Source organism: Ostrea edulis, chromosome 5, assembly GCF_947568905.1.
Source record: "Ostrea edulis chromosome 5, xbOstEdul1.1, whole genome shotgun sequence".
Classification (NCBI taxonomy): domain Eukaryota; kingdom Metazoa; phylum Mollusca; class Bivalvia; order Ostreida; family Ostreidae; genus Ostrea; species Ostrea edulis.
In genome coordinates, this window is record NC_079168.1 from 20,403,518 (window position 1) to 20,419,971 (window position 16,454).

Here is a 16,454-nt window from a genome sequence, read left to right on the forward strand (position 1 = left end):
TTTATCCAGGCGTCCGTGTTTTCCCAACTCTCTATTATGCATTGATTATAGGAGTCGTGAGATTGATCTCTGTTTGTTATATTCGCCTTTCATTCTGCTTGTAGTTCATAATAACCAATCTCCTTGCTTGGTTGCTTTATTTTTATACCCCCCGCAACAAGTTGTGGGGGGTATACTGGAATCGGGTTCTCCGTCTCTCTGTCCGTCCGTCCGTCTGTCCGTCCGTCTGTAGACGCAATGGTTTCCGGGCTCTAAAGCATTATCCTTTCCACTTACCGTCACCATATCATATATATGGACTACTCATGGGATGAAGATGTTCCCTATCGATTTTGGGGTCAAAAGGTCAAAGGTCAAGCGCACTGGACATCGAAGTAGCAATATGGTTTCCGGGCTCTATAGCGTTATCCTTTCCGCCTACCGTCACCATATCATATATATGCACTACCCATGGGATGAAGATGTTCCCTATCGATTTTGGAGTCAAAGGGTCAAAGGTCAAGCGCACTAGACATCGAAGTAGCAATATGGTTTCCGGGCTCTAAAGCGTTATCCTTTCCACCTACAGTCACCATATCATACATATGGACTACCCATGGGATGAAGATGTTCCCTATCGATTTTGGGGTCAAAATGTCAAAGGTTACGGGCAATGGACATCGAAGTAGCAATATGGTTCGGTTTGTCATGCCATTTGTTTTTTACACTCAGAAAAGAGGTAGTTTATACTTATTACCAACACCCTTTGGGAGATTGGGGTAAGCGGGGGGTTTTCTTAGTGAGCATTGCTCACAGTACCTCTTGTTTTCCTTTGATTTTATGTAGATGTAGTTTCAAAATAGAATAAATGTTGTCTTCCCTAGGCAAGACTTGCCTACGTAGCTGGAATTATTGTATGGTTTGGTCTGATAATGACGACAGTCCATCGTTTCGCCGGTGGGGAAGTGGTGAACCCAATGTTGTGTATGGAACAGCAAGCTGTGTTATGATGTCGAAATCCGATGGAAAGTTCAAAGACTATCCTTGCTTCCTTCTCAGCCCATTCATATGCGAAGCAAGATTAGGTATCATCCTCTTTGTACTGTGCACATATTACTTTCATATAAAATGATGTTCATATTTGAGTGATTCAATTAATTCTTAAGTAAAGTTAAGTGTACATTGTACGTAAGTTTCGGTTTGAATGTGCAAATACCATATGTATTTTTGAATCTACTTATTATTTTAATTGAAGTCATGTTTCATGTATTACATATATTGTACGTAAACGTATCTAAGTGCAAGTTTTCGATTCCATGAAATTTAAATTTCGGATGTACATTTTCAGGGTCGCCGTTACTTGAAAACAAGATGCCCTCTACTCTTAAGCATGGTTTGTTACTGTTTTCTAGTGTGATTTTACTTACATATGCATGCTATAGTTCACTATAAGTTCTTAATGTTGAATGAAATAAAGATCAAAGACAGGTATAAGATACTTGCAAAGCTTCCATCTTCAGATATTTGAGTTTTACTGGAATATATTAACCCGGAATTCATGTAACGTGTACATTAACGATCGGTGCGGACAGTGTGGTTGTGGGTATATGGATGACAATTATGGTGGTACTGTCTACGTATATGGCCAAAGTAAGGTACTCCTTGGGTTATGTCTAAAAAGCTTTGTTATGTGTAATACATGTAGTTTATACAACATGTTTTACCTTTCTTAATAACATGTATTTCGCATATATGGTATCAGTTATTCTGATTATGGAATGTCGAACGTTGCAATGTTTGATCTTTTCCATTTGTATTATAATTCATAAGAATGGACAGGGCCTCCCCAAAATTTGACAATTCACTGTTGTTCGTGTCGTTGGTCATTTCTAGAGCTTTATATATATATATATATATATATATATATATATATATAAAGGGAAGTATGTAATATTTATATTTGTTATAATGATTTGTTTGTGTTTCTTAAGTTGTGATGACACCAACAGACAATTTTACTTCAACAAGTAACAGGAGGAAACTTGACCAATCATAACAAATCAGTGTAATCAATCCCTCGATTATCACACAAATGGAGAATTATAGAATACAAATGAAAATAAATAATACAATACAAATGAAAAGTTTACAATACAAAAAACAAATAAAAATTGATAGAATACAAATGGAAATTATACAATATAAAAATTGTATAATACAAATCAAAACTTATACAATACAAATGGAAAACATAAAACATTGCAACGTTTGACATGTCATAGATCATAACCTGAATCTTTATATTTGTAATACAACTTATTGTAGCTCGATAAAATTTGATCCCCCAAGTCCAGTGTAGTCTTAGTAAAATTTATATCTTTCATATCTACAAAATGTTATGAAATGTAAAAGCAAGGGATACTCTTAAACTACATTACTTATTAAATGTTTTTCTATATTTCGTTTTAAATGTGTTCAATATATCATGTTTTACATTAATTCATTAAACATGAAGCGAGTGAATCGTTTTGAATAGGCAATGTATAGTTTTCTTCTATTAAGGTATTCAATGTATAATGACCATATTTCATATCTAATAAATGGATGGTGGAATAGTTGTAATCATGATATCATGTTGAATAAATTTTTATGTTGATCTAAATCCTTCAAAATTGTTCATTATCCTTTCATTATACATGGAATACCTTAAATTAAGCTTTGCCATTACCATTATGCAATTAATAGATATACAAGCATATATATATATATATATATATATATATAATAACATACTACGTAATCCAACGCATGTTATGTTATATATAATCGATATTTAACATTGTATTTTTTTCTCTAGAGAATTGTAAAGAGACGGGATATGATCTTTACAAGAATTTTTGCTATTTATTCAACAATACGGAAACATCGTATGCTAATGCAGATAGATATTGTAAGGATCAAGGAGCGGAACTAGCAAGCATTCATAATCTCGAGGAGTCAAAATTTATTCTTTCACTTCAAACGGTAAAAAAATGAAGCTTCAAATTTGACTTTCCAAATGAAAAGAGCAAATTATTGTTAAACTCTCGAGGATTTTTAAAACAATATTTCATCAATCTGATTAATATAAGATCTTTTATTTCGCCCACGTATATTGCTACACTCGGATCTGATGTAACCCAGTAGAGGGTCACGTCCGCATGACCTCTCGTTTGGAATATTAATGAGAACTATCAGCCAATCAAATTGCGTCATACAGCTAGTTATTCAGCCGGTTCCCAACCAATTTGTATACAAGGCACATTAATTTATCTTCCGTGAAATTTATTCCACACTATAAAATTGTATGTCCTCACATAAGGATTTTCAACCTTTCGTAATAATGCCTAATTTATTCAGTTCACACTAACAACAATTTATACTAGATCTAATACACCCATATTTGGCAAATTGGCAATTACGATTTATGTATGAATAGGGTTAGGTACAATTTGAATAATCAGCTGTTTTCTTTCGTTAGGCTATTTCAATTTCATATCCAAGAATGTTTGGATTCTTTCCTCTCTATCAGAATATTTTACTGTCTGAACAAACCAAAACTCACAGGTACCGGTAATGCAGATAGTGTTTACGTTGCAAGTTTTGACAGATGTGCAGTCTCTGAATATACGTACATCCATCTCTTATTATAATAGGATATTCTAACGATTGTAATATTGTTGGGGTACAACAATCTTGATTTGTACATCATGTATATATTTGTATATCATATATGCGGGAAAGGTTTTCTAAGTTGATGGAACTTGTAACAAATCCCTTTTTATATTTATACAATAAAATATGTTTAAATCAAATAAACCATCTCTAACATAAAATTGTGACGCAAGGGTTTATAGGAAGAACATCGCTGGCAGAATGTGACAGCGTGAATTTGAATGGATCAACGAAAAGTCATGCAGACGTGACCATCTATTTGGGTTACGTCAGAGCCTAGTGTAGCGATCTACGTAAATGGATCAAAAGATATGATTTTAATCAGATTAATATTTTATACTCAATATTTTAACAGAATAACGGCACAGACAGAGATTACTGGATTGGTATGAAAAGAGTTACATATCGTGGAATAGAAAGGTATTTCAAATCATTTAGATTTACTGTTTCACCTTCATTGAACACTGAGATAAATATTATAAAATTGAAAAAAAAAAAATACTTTAACTTCATGTTTGTTTAGATATGAATGGGCTGATAAATCTCCTGTTGATTTTGTGTCATGGAAGACCTTCGACCTAATCGATAGTCCATTTAATAAAGACTGTGTTGCTGTGGTTGGAAATAGAGGTAATAAACACCAGCTTATCAGGTGTTTTATCATGCTTTTTCAAACTACCACCCCCTTATAAAGATCTTATTTTGCCATTCATGAGTACATGTATACTGTAGCAAGTGTTACCTTAAGGTAGCGTTTTCTTAAAGTTTATTGTTTTTTCCATGTGTAAATAAATTATTTAAGAATGGGGTAGGGTAATTTGACAAAATTCAATATATATATATATATATATATATATATATATGTGTGTGTGTGTGTGTGTGTGTGTGTGTGTGTGTGTGTGTGTGTGTGTGTAGGACTCCAAAGTGCGATGGGACTACAAAGTGCGATGGTCTGCGCCAAACCCCGATAGTGTGACACACCAAAGTGCGATGGTGTGAGACGACAAAGTCCGTTGGTTTGTAAACGATACAGTGTTTTGGTACAGACTGAACCAACCGTGTGTTGTTTCACCAAAATATCAGTGCATAATCCGTGCACAAAAATAAGAATAAGAACTTATTTCATTATCATTTAGTTGTCGTGTACTTAAACAAAAAAATTTCCAACGCAATATCGTATAGAATGTTTTGCATTATAGCATACCCCCAGTAATGTGCACATCACAAGTAATAAATGAGCATTAATTAAGGAATGTTTGGGCGAAGTAGATAGTTCGACCACAAATGTACTTTGCCGTTCTCACAATCCTCAACAGTGTAAACCTTTACTCTGCTGTCATTCATGACTATCTTAATCACCCGTGCTTTCCTCCAATACATCCCGAAGACATTGGTGCAAACACCGCAGCAGAAAGAACCATCGTTGGGGCAAACTAACGTTGCATTTCTTGGGTTTTATTTTGAAAGACGTTAAGAATGACGTTACAATGACGTGACGTCACAATCGTTACTGAACCCCACACCATCGAACTTTGACATGGCCATCGCACTCTGGCGTCCGTAACGTTAACAAACCATCGCACTTTGGCGCAGACCATCATACTTTAGAGTCTTTTATATATATATATATATATATATATATATATATATATATATATATATGATCAACGACATAAATATCAAATACAAAAAGAATATGTATGCAACACTAAAATAACCAACGGCACAGGTTTAACGAAAATGTTTTACACAAAATGGCTAAAGATAACTCGTATAAGAAGTACAGAACGCTAACACTAAACCAGTACTGAAGCTATAAAAGTATTTACAACACATATCATATGCATAATGTTTTTGGTTTATTTTATACATGTACATATTGTATTTGATTGTTATTTCGGATTTCAAACATTTCGATTGAGCATCACTGAAGAGACATTATTTGTCGAAATGCGCATCTGGTGCATCAAAATTGGTACCGTATAAGTTTTACATCATGACCCCTGGGTCGAGGCCTCTGATGGTGGACCCCGAGGGTCTCTACAGCCCAATAGCTAAGTACTTCGTTACTAGCTTGAAAATACGGATATATATTTAATAACTGTGATAAAATTTAGAAATTCATTTCAAAATTAAGGATTATCTCCCTCATGCATAGCTCTTATCCTTAGATGAATTTGACTTCAGTGTTTGGCACTTTGTGTTTTCCTAAAATAGCTCTTACAATTCATTGTTATTTCGGATTTCAAACATTTCGGTTGAGCATCACTGAAGAGACATTATTTGTTGAAATGCGCATCTGGTGCATAAAAATTTGTACCGTATAAGTTTTACATTATGACCCCTGGTTCGAGGTCTCTGCTGGTGGACTGTTAGTCCCCGAGGGTCTCTACAGCCCAGTAGCTAAGTACTTCGTTACTAGCTTGAAAATACGGATGTATATTTAATAACTGTGATAAAATTTAGAAATTCATTTCAAAATTAAGGATTATCTCCCTCACGCATACATGTAGCTCTTATCCTTAGATGAATTTGACTTCAGTGTTTGGCACTTTGTGTTTTCCTAAAATAGCTCTTACAATTCATTGTTATTTCGGATTTCAAACATTTCGGTTGAGCATCACTGAAGAGACATTATTTGTCGAAATGCGCATCTGGTGCATAAAAATTTGTACCGTATAAGTTTTACATGCTAATTAGGGAGGAAAATAGAACACATTGTACTTGTGCAATGAGCTGAACTACAAATGGATTCACAAAAATAAAGAGGCAACTCAATTTGAAAAGAAGAGTTGAAATCATCTGAATTGCCGCTTTCCATTTATCATAAGATCATCGTCCAACAGCTAGCAGCATGAATGTATCCTAAAGCGCAAGAAACTGTATTCCAATACTTTAATTTTCAAATTCAACATATTCTTCAAAATGTATGAAAATCCATTGTATTTTCCAGTTGAAGTTCTCTGTGAGATAAATCTTTGAAGCCGCTGATTATGAGAATCACATGCATGCTATCATTTGAAACATTCTTTTCACACTAAATACATTTTTGTGATTATTTTCATAGAAGCAAGTTGCAAGAGGCAAGTGACAGACAATCGTTGATCAGAAATTTCTTGAATACATCAGATATGATTCAGTCGTACTTTACTTTTTATTAACAGCCACATATTTTCATATAGAGATATTACATTATACAACTTTCTCTTTCACTTAAAAGCTAAATGTTGGAAACAATTTTTGTTGAAACAAAAGTACATAAATAAAGTATACATTTCTTCTTTCGACAGGGTTTTGGGATTTATATCACTGCTCTGAGGAAAAAGGATTCTTTTGCAAGAAACGAAATATAGCAAGACATTTAAAGAACCCTCTAATGAACGATTCGTTCACAATAATTGATGGTGGTTGTCCATCAAACTATACTGCATCATCTTTCAGTAAGTTTTGATTTTAAGTGCGTAAATGTTTTCCCGATATCACTATAGTTTACTGTAGACGAATTTTGTTTTGATTTAAATTTAGTAATTTTCGTGTCTTGGAGAAAACAATGAAATTAAATCGAACGCCAAGTTTCAATTTCAGGAAATGTTTATTTCAATGTCAGAAATATCTATGTCGCTGTTATTCGTCCTCCATTTATAGACGTTTCGCCAGTACTACGATCGCCACCACTGTATTCAATATGAGTAAAACTAAAACAATAGACTTTATGTTCCGACATTAGAAACATTGCCAAGGAGATTTTGGTTTGTTTTTGTTTGAATCAGGCAAAACCCAACACCATCTGAATTTAAACTTGTCATTTATTATGTAAATGACGCAATATAAATACTCAGCTGTATATAGCAAATACTTGAGATATATATATATATATATATATATATATATATATATATATATATATATATAATTTGACATATCAATTTGACATCATAGTATACAAGCTGGCATCCTATACCCAGAAGATGCAAACTATTAATAATGTACATCAAAACATGTAAACTGTCACCACAAATAGCTGCCTGTCCTCAAAAAGGTGGGTAACAAACAATCATAGACCAAAATACTTTAATTTATCTGTTGTAAAATTGGTTGGAAAATGGGTTGAGAATATTGAAGAAATTAGAGCTTATATAAAAGTTCGCACAAAACTCGGTCATGCGGTAATGCACATTTGTACTGAAATTTATGGGTCTGATAAAGTATCTTATGAGACAGTTCGTAGGTGGAGAAAGAAAATTCTGACTGGCACATAGTCCGTCAAAGATGCAGCAAAATCTGACCGACCTGTGACTGTAACAGGCAGGGCAAATATCTCAAAATCAGGGAAATAATTGAAAGTGATGGCAGATACACGATTCGTGATATTGCCAAAGTTGTTGGCATTTTGCTATCGCGGGTGCATTTCATTTTGAAGCATATTTTGAAAGTACCAAATATTTCTGCCAGATGGATATCGCATATACCGGTATTGACAGATGATCAAAAACGGGTACAAGTATGAACCGCTAAGCAGTTGCTCAAAATGTTTCCCAAATTCAATCAAAGACAATTTGCAAACATTGTTACTGGTGACGAAGCATGTGTTCACTATTTCGAACCAGTAAGAAAAATTGGAAACAAAATATGGCTAACTAAACACGGAAGAAGGCCTGTAGTTGTCAAAAGAACCATAATCACAAAGAAGGTTATTTATTACATATTCTTCTCATGCGATGGTATAGCCGTACAGATTCCGGTGCTGAAGGGCAAAAGTGTTACAGGTCGGTATTACCGTTATGATATACTAAAAAAGCTCAAGAAACATCATAAACGACGCTCTGTGTCAGGATTTAGGCATGTTCGTTTACTACATCTAAACTTGTGGAGCAATTTTTGAAGTCGGAGAAAGTTACTGTCTTGCCACACCCACCATACTCTCCAGATCTAGCCCCATGCGACTTTTTCCTATTACCAAATCTTAAAAAGTTCTTATCTGGTCGTCGTTACAAGTCCCTATAAGACCTTGACTCAGCCATCAGTCAGTGCCTCAGAGATCTACCTAAATCAGCGTGCCGTGACGCATTTCAGAAATGGATTCAGAGGTTGAAATTATGTATTTCGAACCGTGGAGAATACTTTGAAGGGATGTAATGTTCATTTCTCTATTTGAGTCGAATACTTTTGAGGTATTGTACAATACACATTACATATCGAACAGCCCTCGTATATAGGTGGGATCAGGCTCACAGGAGGAGCAAGCATCCTCCGTCTACTGGTCACATCCGCTGTGAAACATTTTTAAGTGTTCACAAACTGAATCATGATTATGAATCCGATAATCTGCTCGATAGCTTTTCGCTTGGTATAAATTAAAATTCTCCATCACAAATCGTGGTGCTAGGAGAGCATTTCAACATGTTTCCACTTTATCATATTAAAATGTATTTTGCAGACAATAAATGTTATCTCTACATCACAAAAGCTGTTGCCTGGACAGTGGCTAACCGGACCTGTCACTCACTAGGAGGTTCCTTGTTAACTATCGGAAATCAACTCGAACAAGGTAAAATTATGTTTGAAAGTGAAAACATGAAAGAGTCCTTAGTTTGCTAGCCTTAGCTTGAAAAACTGATGTGGTAATATCATTTTCGTCTTCTTTTCTTTTTTTTTGGTTGAAGATTTCATTGTTAGTTTGATGGATGCGGCTAGCGATGATGTATGGACTGGTCTACGCACAAATAGAAGGCAACAATTTATGTACAATGATGGAGAACCGATTAAATACTCGAACTGGGCGAAGGACCAACCTCTCTTTACTTCCGTATTTAAGCCGGTAAAATGCATCTGGTTGTCTGTCTAGAATATCTATGATTAAATTATGTTACAGTCTAAAATTAAATAAAAACGCATTTCATTTTAATTGAAGGTCAAGGTATTGATGGTTGCTTTGAGTATATTGTCATAGTGTGCCAATATTTATTTAAACGTAGTCGTATGTCATTAACTTTTTGATAAGAGCATGGAAAATATGTAATTCTATTAACAATATCTTCAAATCTTTGAAATAACTACGAGTGATAAAATTATTTGTGCATGCGGAAATTTAGCGCCCCATAAAAAGAAACAACGTGTAATATAAATCATTCTTTCTTGATTAATCAGACTCGTTGCGCCACGATGAATCACAAAAACGATAACTGTGGAATTGGCAGGTGGCGTTCTTTTGATTGTGACGTCCAGAAACCTTTCATATGTGAAAAAACTAAAGGTAAGAACTTTTTCTAACATAAAAAATTGAAGGATAGTGAAATTCTATCAAATTGAGTTCAAGTTATTATCCCTTGCAACTTCGGTGAAATATAGAAACATGTGTTCAACCGTACGTTTGTCCGTGTGTTCGCTTACTCGGACTAGTTTTAAGGCTTAAACTACATGTCTTCGACTTATTTCCCATCAAACACGCATGGATAACAGCATCTTACATAAAATTCTAGGTTTCTAGTAGTTTTTATTATCGCAATGAACGTCCGGGAATATAGGACGGGAAATTCCAAAATTCTTAGGTAAGACATGCATTCCCTCCTAATCTTATCATACTTTGAGACATGATATCTTGTAAACAGAACTCGCATTCCAAAGGTATTTAAGTCTACAAATGAAATGCTAACATCACAGAACAGGAAATATCGTAACACCGGAAGGACAAACTACACATATATTCTACATGTCTTTCCCAATTTTTATTCAATATTACGAATGTTAATGTACATGTACATGCAGATCTTGGTCGCTTTTTGATTTTTAAGGTCAAATGTAAAAGGTCCCTGGTGTTGAAATTCAGAGAATCATATTTCTAAAAGCTACATATGTTAATCAGATTTCATCAGACTTCTAGAATGATACCTAGTATGTGTTCATTTGGCTTCTCTTGGCATTCAAGATTACAGACGAAAACCTAAGGTCATTTAAAACGAAATTCCGAAAAGTTATATTTTAATTTCATTTTCTATCGAACTTCCAGGAATCGAACCTCACATAAAATGTGGGTTTATATTGATTTTTAAGAAGGATTTTAAAGGATGTTTTTTGTAAACTAGTTGTAATTGCGTGCTAGATTGCAAATGTAATTCTTTATTTGACCAAGGTCTTGGTTCTTACCTCTTAACAACTTTGAATATTAAACGTTCAATGCCACTGGGGATTTTTTTTCTCAAAAGCCACTTTGTCTTCTGATTTTAATTGCACTTGCTGAAATACTACCGTGTGATATACCATCTTGCTGAGAATAAAGAAACAATTGCCGGCGGATATACCTTCATGTAGATGAGGGAATGAATTTATTTTGTAAGGTTTTTTAATTTATAAATGGGTAATTTCATTCGTATAGATCCATCAATAGCAAACAAAGAAATATCCTTAGTTTGTCCAGCTGGTTATGAAGAATACAAAAGAAGATGTTTTAAGTTTGGAGAAAGTCCCACAGACCATGACACAGCACAAAGTACATGTGAACAAAATAAAGGAAATCTGGCGTCAATCACCAGTGTGTATGAGTATGGCATTTCAAGAGGGATCGCTGCAAAATATAACCTTACGACGTACTGGATAGGACTCCGCAGAACAAACGTTAGTACGAAAATTATTTTCTTTTCCTCGGTTTATTACTGAGGGTACATACATGTAAAACGTATACGGTACCACTTTTGATGCACTAGATGCGCATTTCGACAAATAATGACTCTTCGGTGATGCTCAAGCCGAAATTTTGGAAATTCGAAATAACAATAAACTTATAAGAGCTAAAAGGAAAACTGCAATAGCAAGTAAACTAGCAATGATTATTTCATCCACCGGTTTCTTTCATTTCAATCAATCTCGTGGGGATCTGGGTTAGAATAGGTCCTCAGTAACCCTTGCTTGTCGTAGAAGGCGACTAAATGAGGCGTTCCTTCGGACGAGACCACAAAAACTGAGGTCCTGTGTCACAGCTGGTATTTCACGATTAAGATCCCTCCCTCCTCAAAGGCCATAAGCGCCGAGTATAGGCCTAAATTTTGCAGCCCTTCTCCGGTGAAGATAAGGAACAGTGATCAATCTCATAACTCCTATACGCAATACAAAATAGATAGTTGGGCAAACACGGACCCCTGGACACATCAACGGTTAGGAAAAACAGAGTGTTTACATATTGAAATCGTCAGGTTTCTCACGCAGCTATAAAATACGCCTGTTGTCAGCAAGATTCAAGACTAGACAATTTCATATTCCATTCTTGATAGTTTGGCAGTCATTATGAGGTTTTATTTTACTGTGACTTTACGACCTAACATTATAAATTCACTTGATATATTTCAAGGGATATCTAACCTTCTAAACTTCGCCACAAATAGTGTTTGTTTGTGTTCAAAGGCAGGGGTATGGGTATTATTTGAGGACAGAAAATACGATTCCTGTAGAATTTGAACAAAATTCAAAAGGATATGAATAATTGCCTTGATCTTAGATACTTTTTCCACAGACTACAGTCATGTACAGATGGGACGATGGGATACCCTATCAATTTAGTCACTGGAAAGAGTTTGAACCGTCACAGGCACCTGGTGAGGAGTGTGTCGTATCTGATCATGGCAACTGGATGGATGTGCCATGCACGGGAAATTATTCTTACCTATGTCAAATAAATCTAGGTGGGTTGTTTGTCTATTAGATCTTTAAGGATACATTCTTACATATTTAGGAATGCTTACCCTTTCTAGGCACCTGATCCAACCCCTGGTATATCAAGGGGCCCATGTTTGCCCAACTCTCTATTTTGCATTGCTTATTGGAGTTATGAGATTGATCACTGTTCGTTATCTTCACTTTTCATCTAAGGTTTTTGTCCATTCATTAATATTTGTAAATAAAATGTGCTTTAATATTTCCTTAAATTCGTACATGGCTCAGGTACATATGATTACAAATACACACAAATACATAGATCCTATCCACATCTTCTGGTTAGTTCGTCATCCATTGGTATGAAGGCAATAGTAGACGGCGTTCGACGAAACTGTGACAGTTCTTCATATTTTGTCCTAAACATTATCAATCCCACTTGCTTTGACCTCTTACGTTTGTCAACTGATACTCTTTGAAATATCATCACCCTTCTGCTATTAGTGATAAACAATTTCACTTCAATCGGCTATATGAAAGTTGAAGATAACGAACAATAATCAATCTCACAACTCCTATAACCAATACAAAATAGACAGTAGGGCAAACACCGGACACAGCAAAGATGGGATCAGGTGCCTAGGAGGAGTACGCATCCCCTACCAACCGGTTACACCCGCCATGAGCCATATATCTTGATGAGGTAAACGAAGTTATTCGTAGTCAAAATCAGTGTCCCAAGAACGTCCTAACAATATTTGACCCAATGATACTACATCGTCATAACGATCATAGAAATTGCAAAATGCTGAGTTTAAACGAGAACGTTGAAATCCCTGCACCATCAACTTGTTCGTTAGTAGCCTGCCTCGATTAAAAAACTGACTATACGCAAAGCAAGTTCTTGTATATCGAATCAGTTGAGATATATAAACACCATATGCAGGTAATGATGGAATACTAGATAAATATGAGAAGCTGACGATGGGGAAAATGAAATCATCCCGTTTGTCATAAAGTTGAGTTGTCAGTTTGACGTTAATATAGATTTTCAATAAAATATCTAAGTATAAAGCAGAAGTGGGCGACTCTGTTCTGTCTTTTTTTTAGTTCAGTGGGATATATCGAATCGACATATGAATGAAAATTATTATTGTTAATAAATGAAACGTCGTCGATATATCTAAATGTCGAATTGTTCTTCTAACGTAGAAGTTTTTGAATAAATTCTGCTTCATGTGAATATAGAAAGAAGTCAGCTTACAAAGGAACACTATTCGTGCCCATGCGAATTCCAACATATTGTTGGAAGATATGATCTCCAAAGACCACAAAGATATTGTCAATGAGGAACTCCAGCATATTTTTTATTTCAACTTCAGAGTACTTGTGCTTGGAATCAGAGTGGTGTTTAACAAAGTAAATTTTTGAATGACTGATCACTAGAGAGGAATATTTGCGTTTTCCATTTTTGTTGAAGAAGCAACTGTCTACGATGTCAAAACGTCTAGTCTTTAATTTATCGTGAGGAATGGTCATGTAAAGTATTGAAAAGTCATACGTTTTGATATTGTTGATTTGAGAAAAGTTTTACGATTTCAAGTTTACTAAAAGTTGTTTAGAATTTTTTAGAATCCACATTTGATTTACACCACTTCTGGCATATATAGTCACACAGCACGTTTGAGGTTTCTCCTTCACATCTGTTAATATTTTCGTGAGGAGCAAAGATAGGGGCTTGGTAGTACACTTACTGGATCTAGCAATGTATCTTTGTTTGTAAGGGTTTTATGGAGTTTTGAGTCAAGTATAGGCACGGTAACTCATATTCATTCGACCCATTGACTAGGATATTAAATGTGTCTAAAACTGAAGCATGGTTTTAAAGAATTTCCTGTTTTGAAAGGGCAGTTGGGGTATAACTACGATTACCAAAAGTGGAATTAATGCCAAGTTCGTTTAAGATACAGTTGTGATAATGAGCATTACAAACAAAGACAATGTTGTATAATAATTTTACTACGTACCATTAGAAGTGTTTGTAAAATCTTGCATGACTCACCACATGGTGTCAGTAATATTGTTAAAGATTTTGAAGACTTTGACATCGATTTTTTTATGGAATTGTTTACAGGTAAATAAAAGGGTTTTTTTTCGAATTCTAATAATAGAATGGATAAATGATTTATTGATTATATATTGTTTAACATCCCACTCGAGAAACTTTCACTCATATGGTGACGTCAACACTGACGGTGAAGGCCTGCAAAATTTAGGCCTATTCTCTGCACTTACGGCCTTTAAGCAGAGAGGGATCTTTATCGTGCCACACCTGCTGTGACACGGGACCTCAGTTTTTGCGTTCTTGTCCGAAGGACCGCTCCATTTAGTCGCCTTCTACGACAAGTAAGGGGTACTGAGGATCTTTTCTAAACCCGGATCCCCACGGGACGAATAGATAAATGAATACTAATAAAATTTCCTTCATAACAAGAATGTTTTATGTACAGATAAAGTTGTCAGTGTGCGCCCTCCATCGTCATGTATGCCTCACGGGTTAGTGTTTGATGGTGCATGCTATTACATGGAACAAAAAGATAGTAGCACGTGGAAGGATGCTCTCTTGAAATGCCGAAAGTTTGGAATGGAATTGGTTAGTATTCATTCAGTAACTGAATTGGAGGTTATTCGGGAATACATAGTTAGGAGGGAAGAGGAGCAAGTGTGGATTGGAATGACAAACTCAAGAAAGGAGTCAGATTTGTTTAAAAGTGGTGAGTTTCATTTTATCTGAGAGCATCTTTTGCATCTAGTAATAATGTTTTGAATATTTTTATCGTATTGTTTACTTGCATTTCATGAAGAACAAAACATCAATAAATTGTATAAGGACGGAAACGTTTTGTCCTAACTTTTTAGCTCACCTGAGCTGAAAGCTCAAGTGAGCTTTTCTGATCACCCGTATTCCGGCGTCCGTCCGTCCGTCTGTCCGTGAGCGATGTGGCCCATGGGCCTCTTGTTTTATTTAGTGACCTAAAGGTATAACAACCATTAGAATTGTAGTATTGTGCATATTATTTGTCTAAGATATCATACATATACATTACATGATACTTGAAGACAAACCATTGTCACACACTAAAATCAATGGTGCTGATAAGAAATCCCATTTTTTATCTGGTTAGAATTGAGTTTTTACCCCCAAACAAAACTGGTATAGTTAAATATACTTACTTTAGTTTCATTACAACAGTAAAAACATACATGAATGTCCTGTTGCAAAAATTGATTTCTTGGTGAAAGGCGAAGATAACGAACAGTGATCAATCCCATAACTCATATAAGCAATCCGTCTATTTGAGTAAAAATATTCTCAATATCATTTTTTATTTAATTTTATTTCTTTGTAGAGTAAGTATTGATTCCCTACATTGCATTTACGATAACACTTTGATTTACCATTTGGTCATTTTTGATACATTACTTAACTATAATAACAATTCTAATGCTTTAGTTAACTATTTCTTGTTGGGATAGCTTTATTTCACTGCAATACCTACTAACACCTTACAATTTTATTGTATTACATATTACAATCTGGTTTTTTTTTAAATAATGTGTACAGGTATGCTGTTGCGTACATATAGATAATGTGTACAGTTATGCTGTAGTGTACATATAGATAATATGTACAGTTATGCTGTAGTGAATATATAGATGTGTACAGTTATGTTATAGTGTACATATAGCTAATGTGTACAGTTATGCTGTAGTGTATATATAGATAATGTGTACAGTTATGTTGTAGTGTACATATAGATAATGTGTACAGTTATACTGTATTGTATATATAGATAATGTGTACAGTTATGCTGTAGTGTACATATAGATAATGTGAATAGTTATGCTGTTGTGTATATGCAAGGTGAAGATAACGAACAGTGATCAATCTCATAACTCCTACAAGCAATACAAAATAGATAGTTGGGCAAACACGGACTCCTGGACACACCAGAGGTGGGATCAGGTGCCTAGGAGGAGTAAGCATCCCCTGTTGACCGGTCACACCCGCCGTGAGCCCTATATCCTGATCAGGTAAACGGAGTTATCCGCAGTCA

At 35.0% G+C, this 16,454-nt stretch overlaps 1 protein-coding gene across 2 annotated transcripts in view; it reads left to right on the top strand.

The window, feature by feature from the left end:
- The window catches only part of LOC125651275 (macrophage mannose receptor 1-like), a 52,059-nt gene that overhangs the window by 32,794 nt on the left and 2,811 nt on the right, over positions 1 to 16,454 (top strand). The window contains exons 25-36 of one of the 2 annotated variants that reach the window (XM_056166949.1): positions 864 to 1,064; positions 1,328 to 1,372; positions 2,837 to 3,003; positions 4,049 to 4,113; positions 4,217 to 4,323; positions 6,984 to 7,133; positions 9,131 to 9,241; positions 9,357 to 9,511; positions 9,841 to 9,946; positions 11,066 to 11,304; positions 12,197 to 12,365; positions 14,847 to 15,110. In XM_056166949.1, the coding sequence (XP_056022924.1) occupies positions 864 to 1,064; positions 1,328 to 1,372; positions 2,837 to 3,003; positions 4,049 to 4,113; positions 4,217 to 4,323; positions 6,984 to 7,133; positions 9,131 to 9,241; positions 9,357 to 9,511; positions 9,841 to 9,946; positions 11,066 to 11,304; positions 12,197 to 12,365; positions 14,847 to 15,110 (1,779 nt within the window). Of the gene's footprint in view, positions 1 to 863; positions 1,065 to 1,327; positions 1,373 to 2,836; positions 3,004 to 4,048; positions 4,114 to 4,216; positions 4,324 to 6,983; positions 7,134 to 9,130; positions 9,242 to 9,356; positions 9,512 to 9,840; positions 9,947 to 11,065; positions 11,305 to 12,196; positions 12,366 to 14,846; positions 15,111 to 16,454 lie in introns of those variants that run through there. The other variant, XM_056166950.1, reaches the window with a different exon arrangement.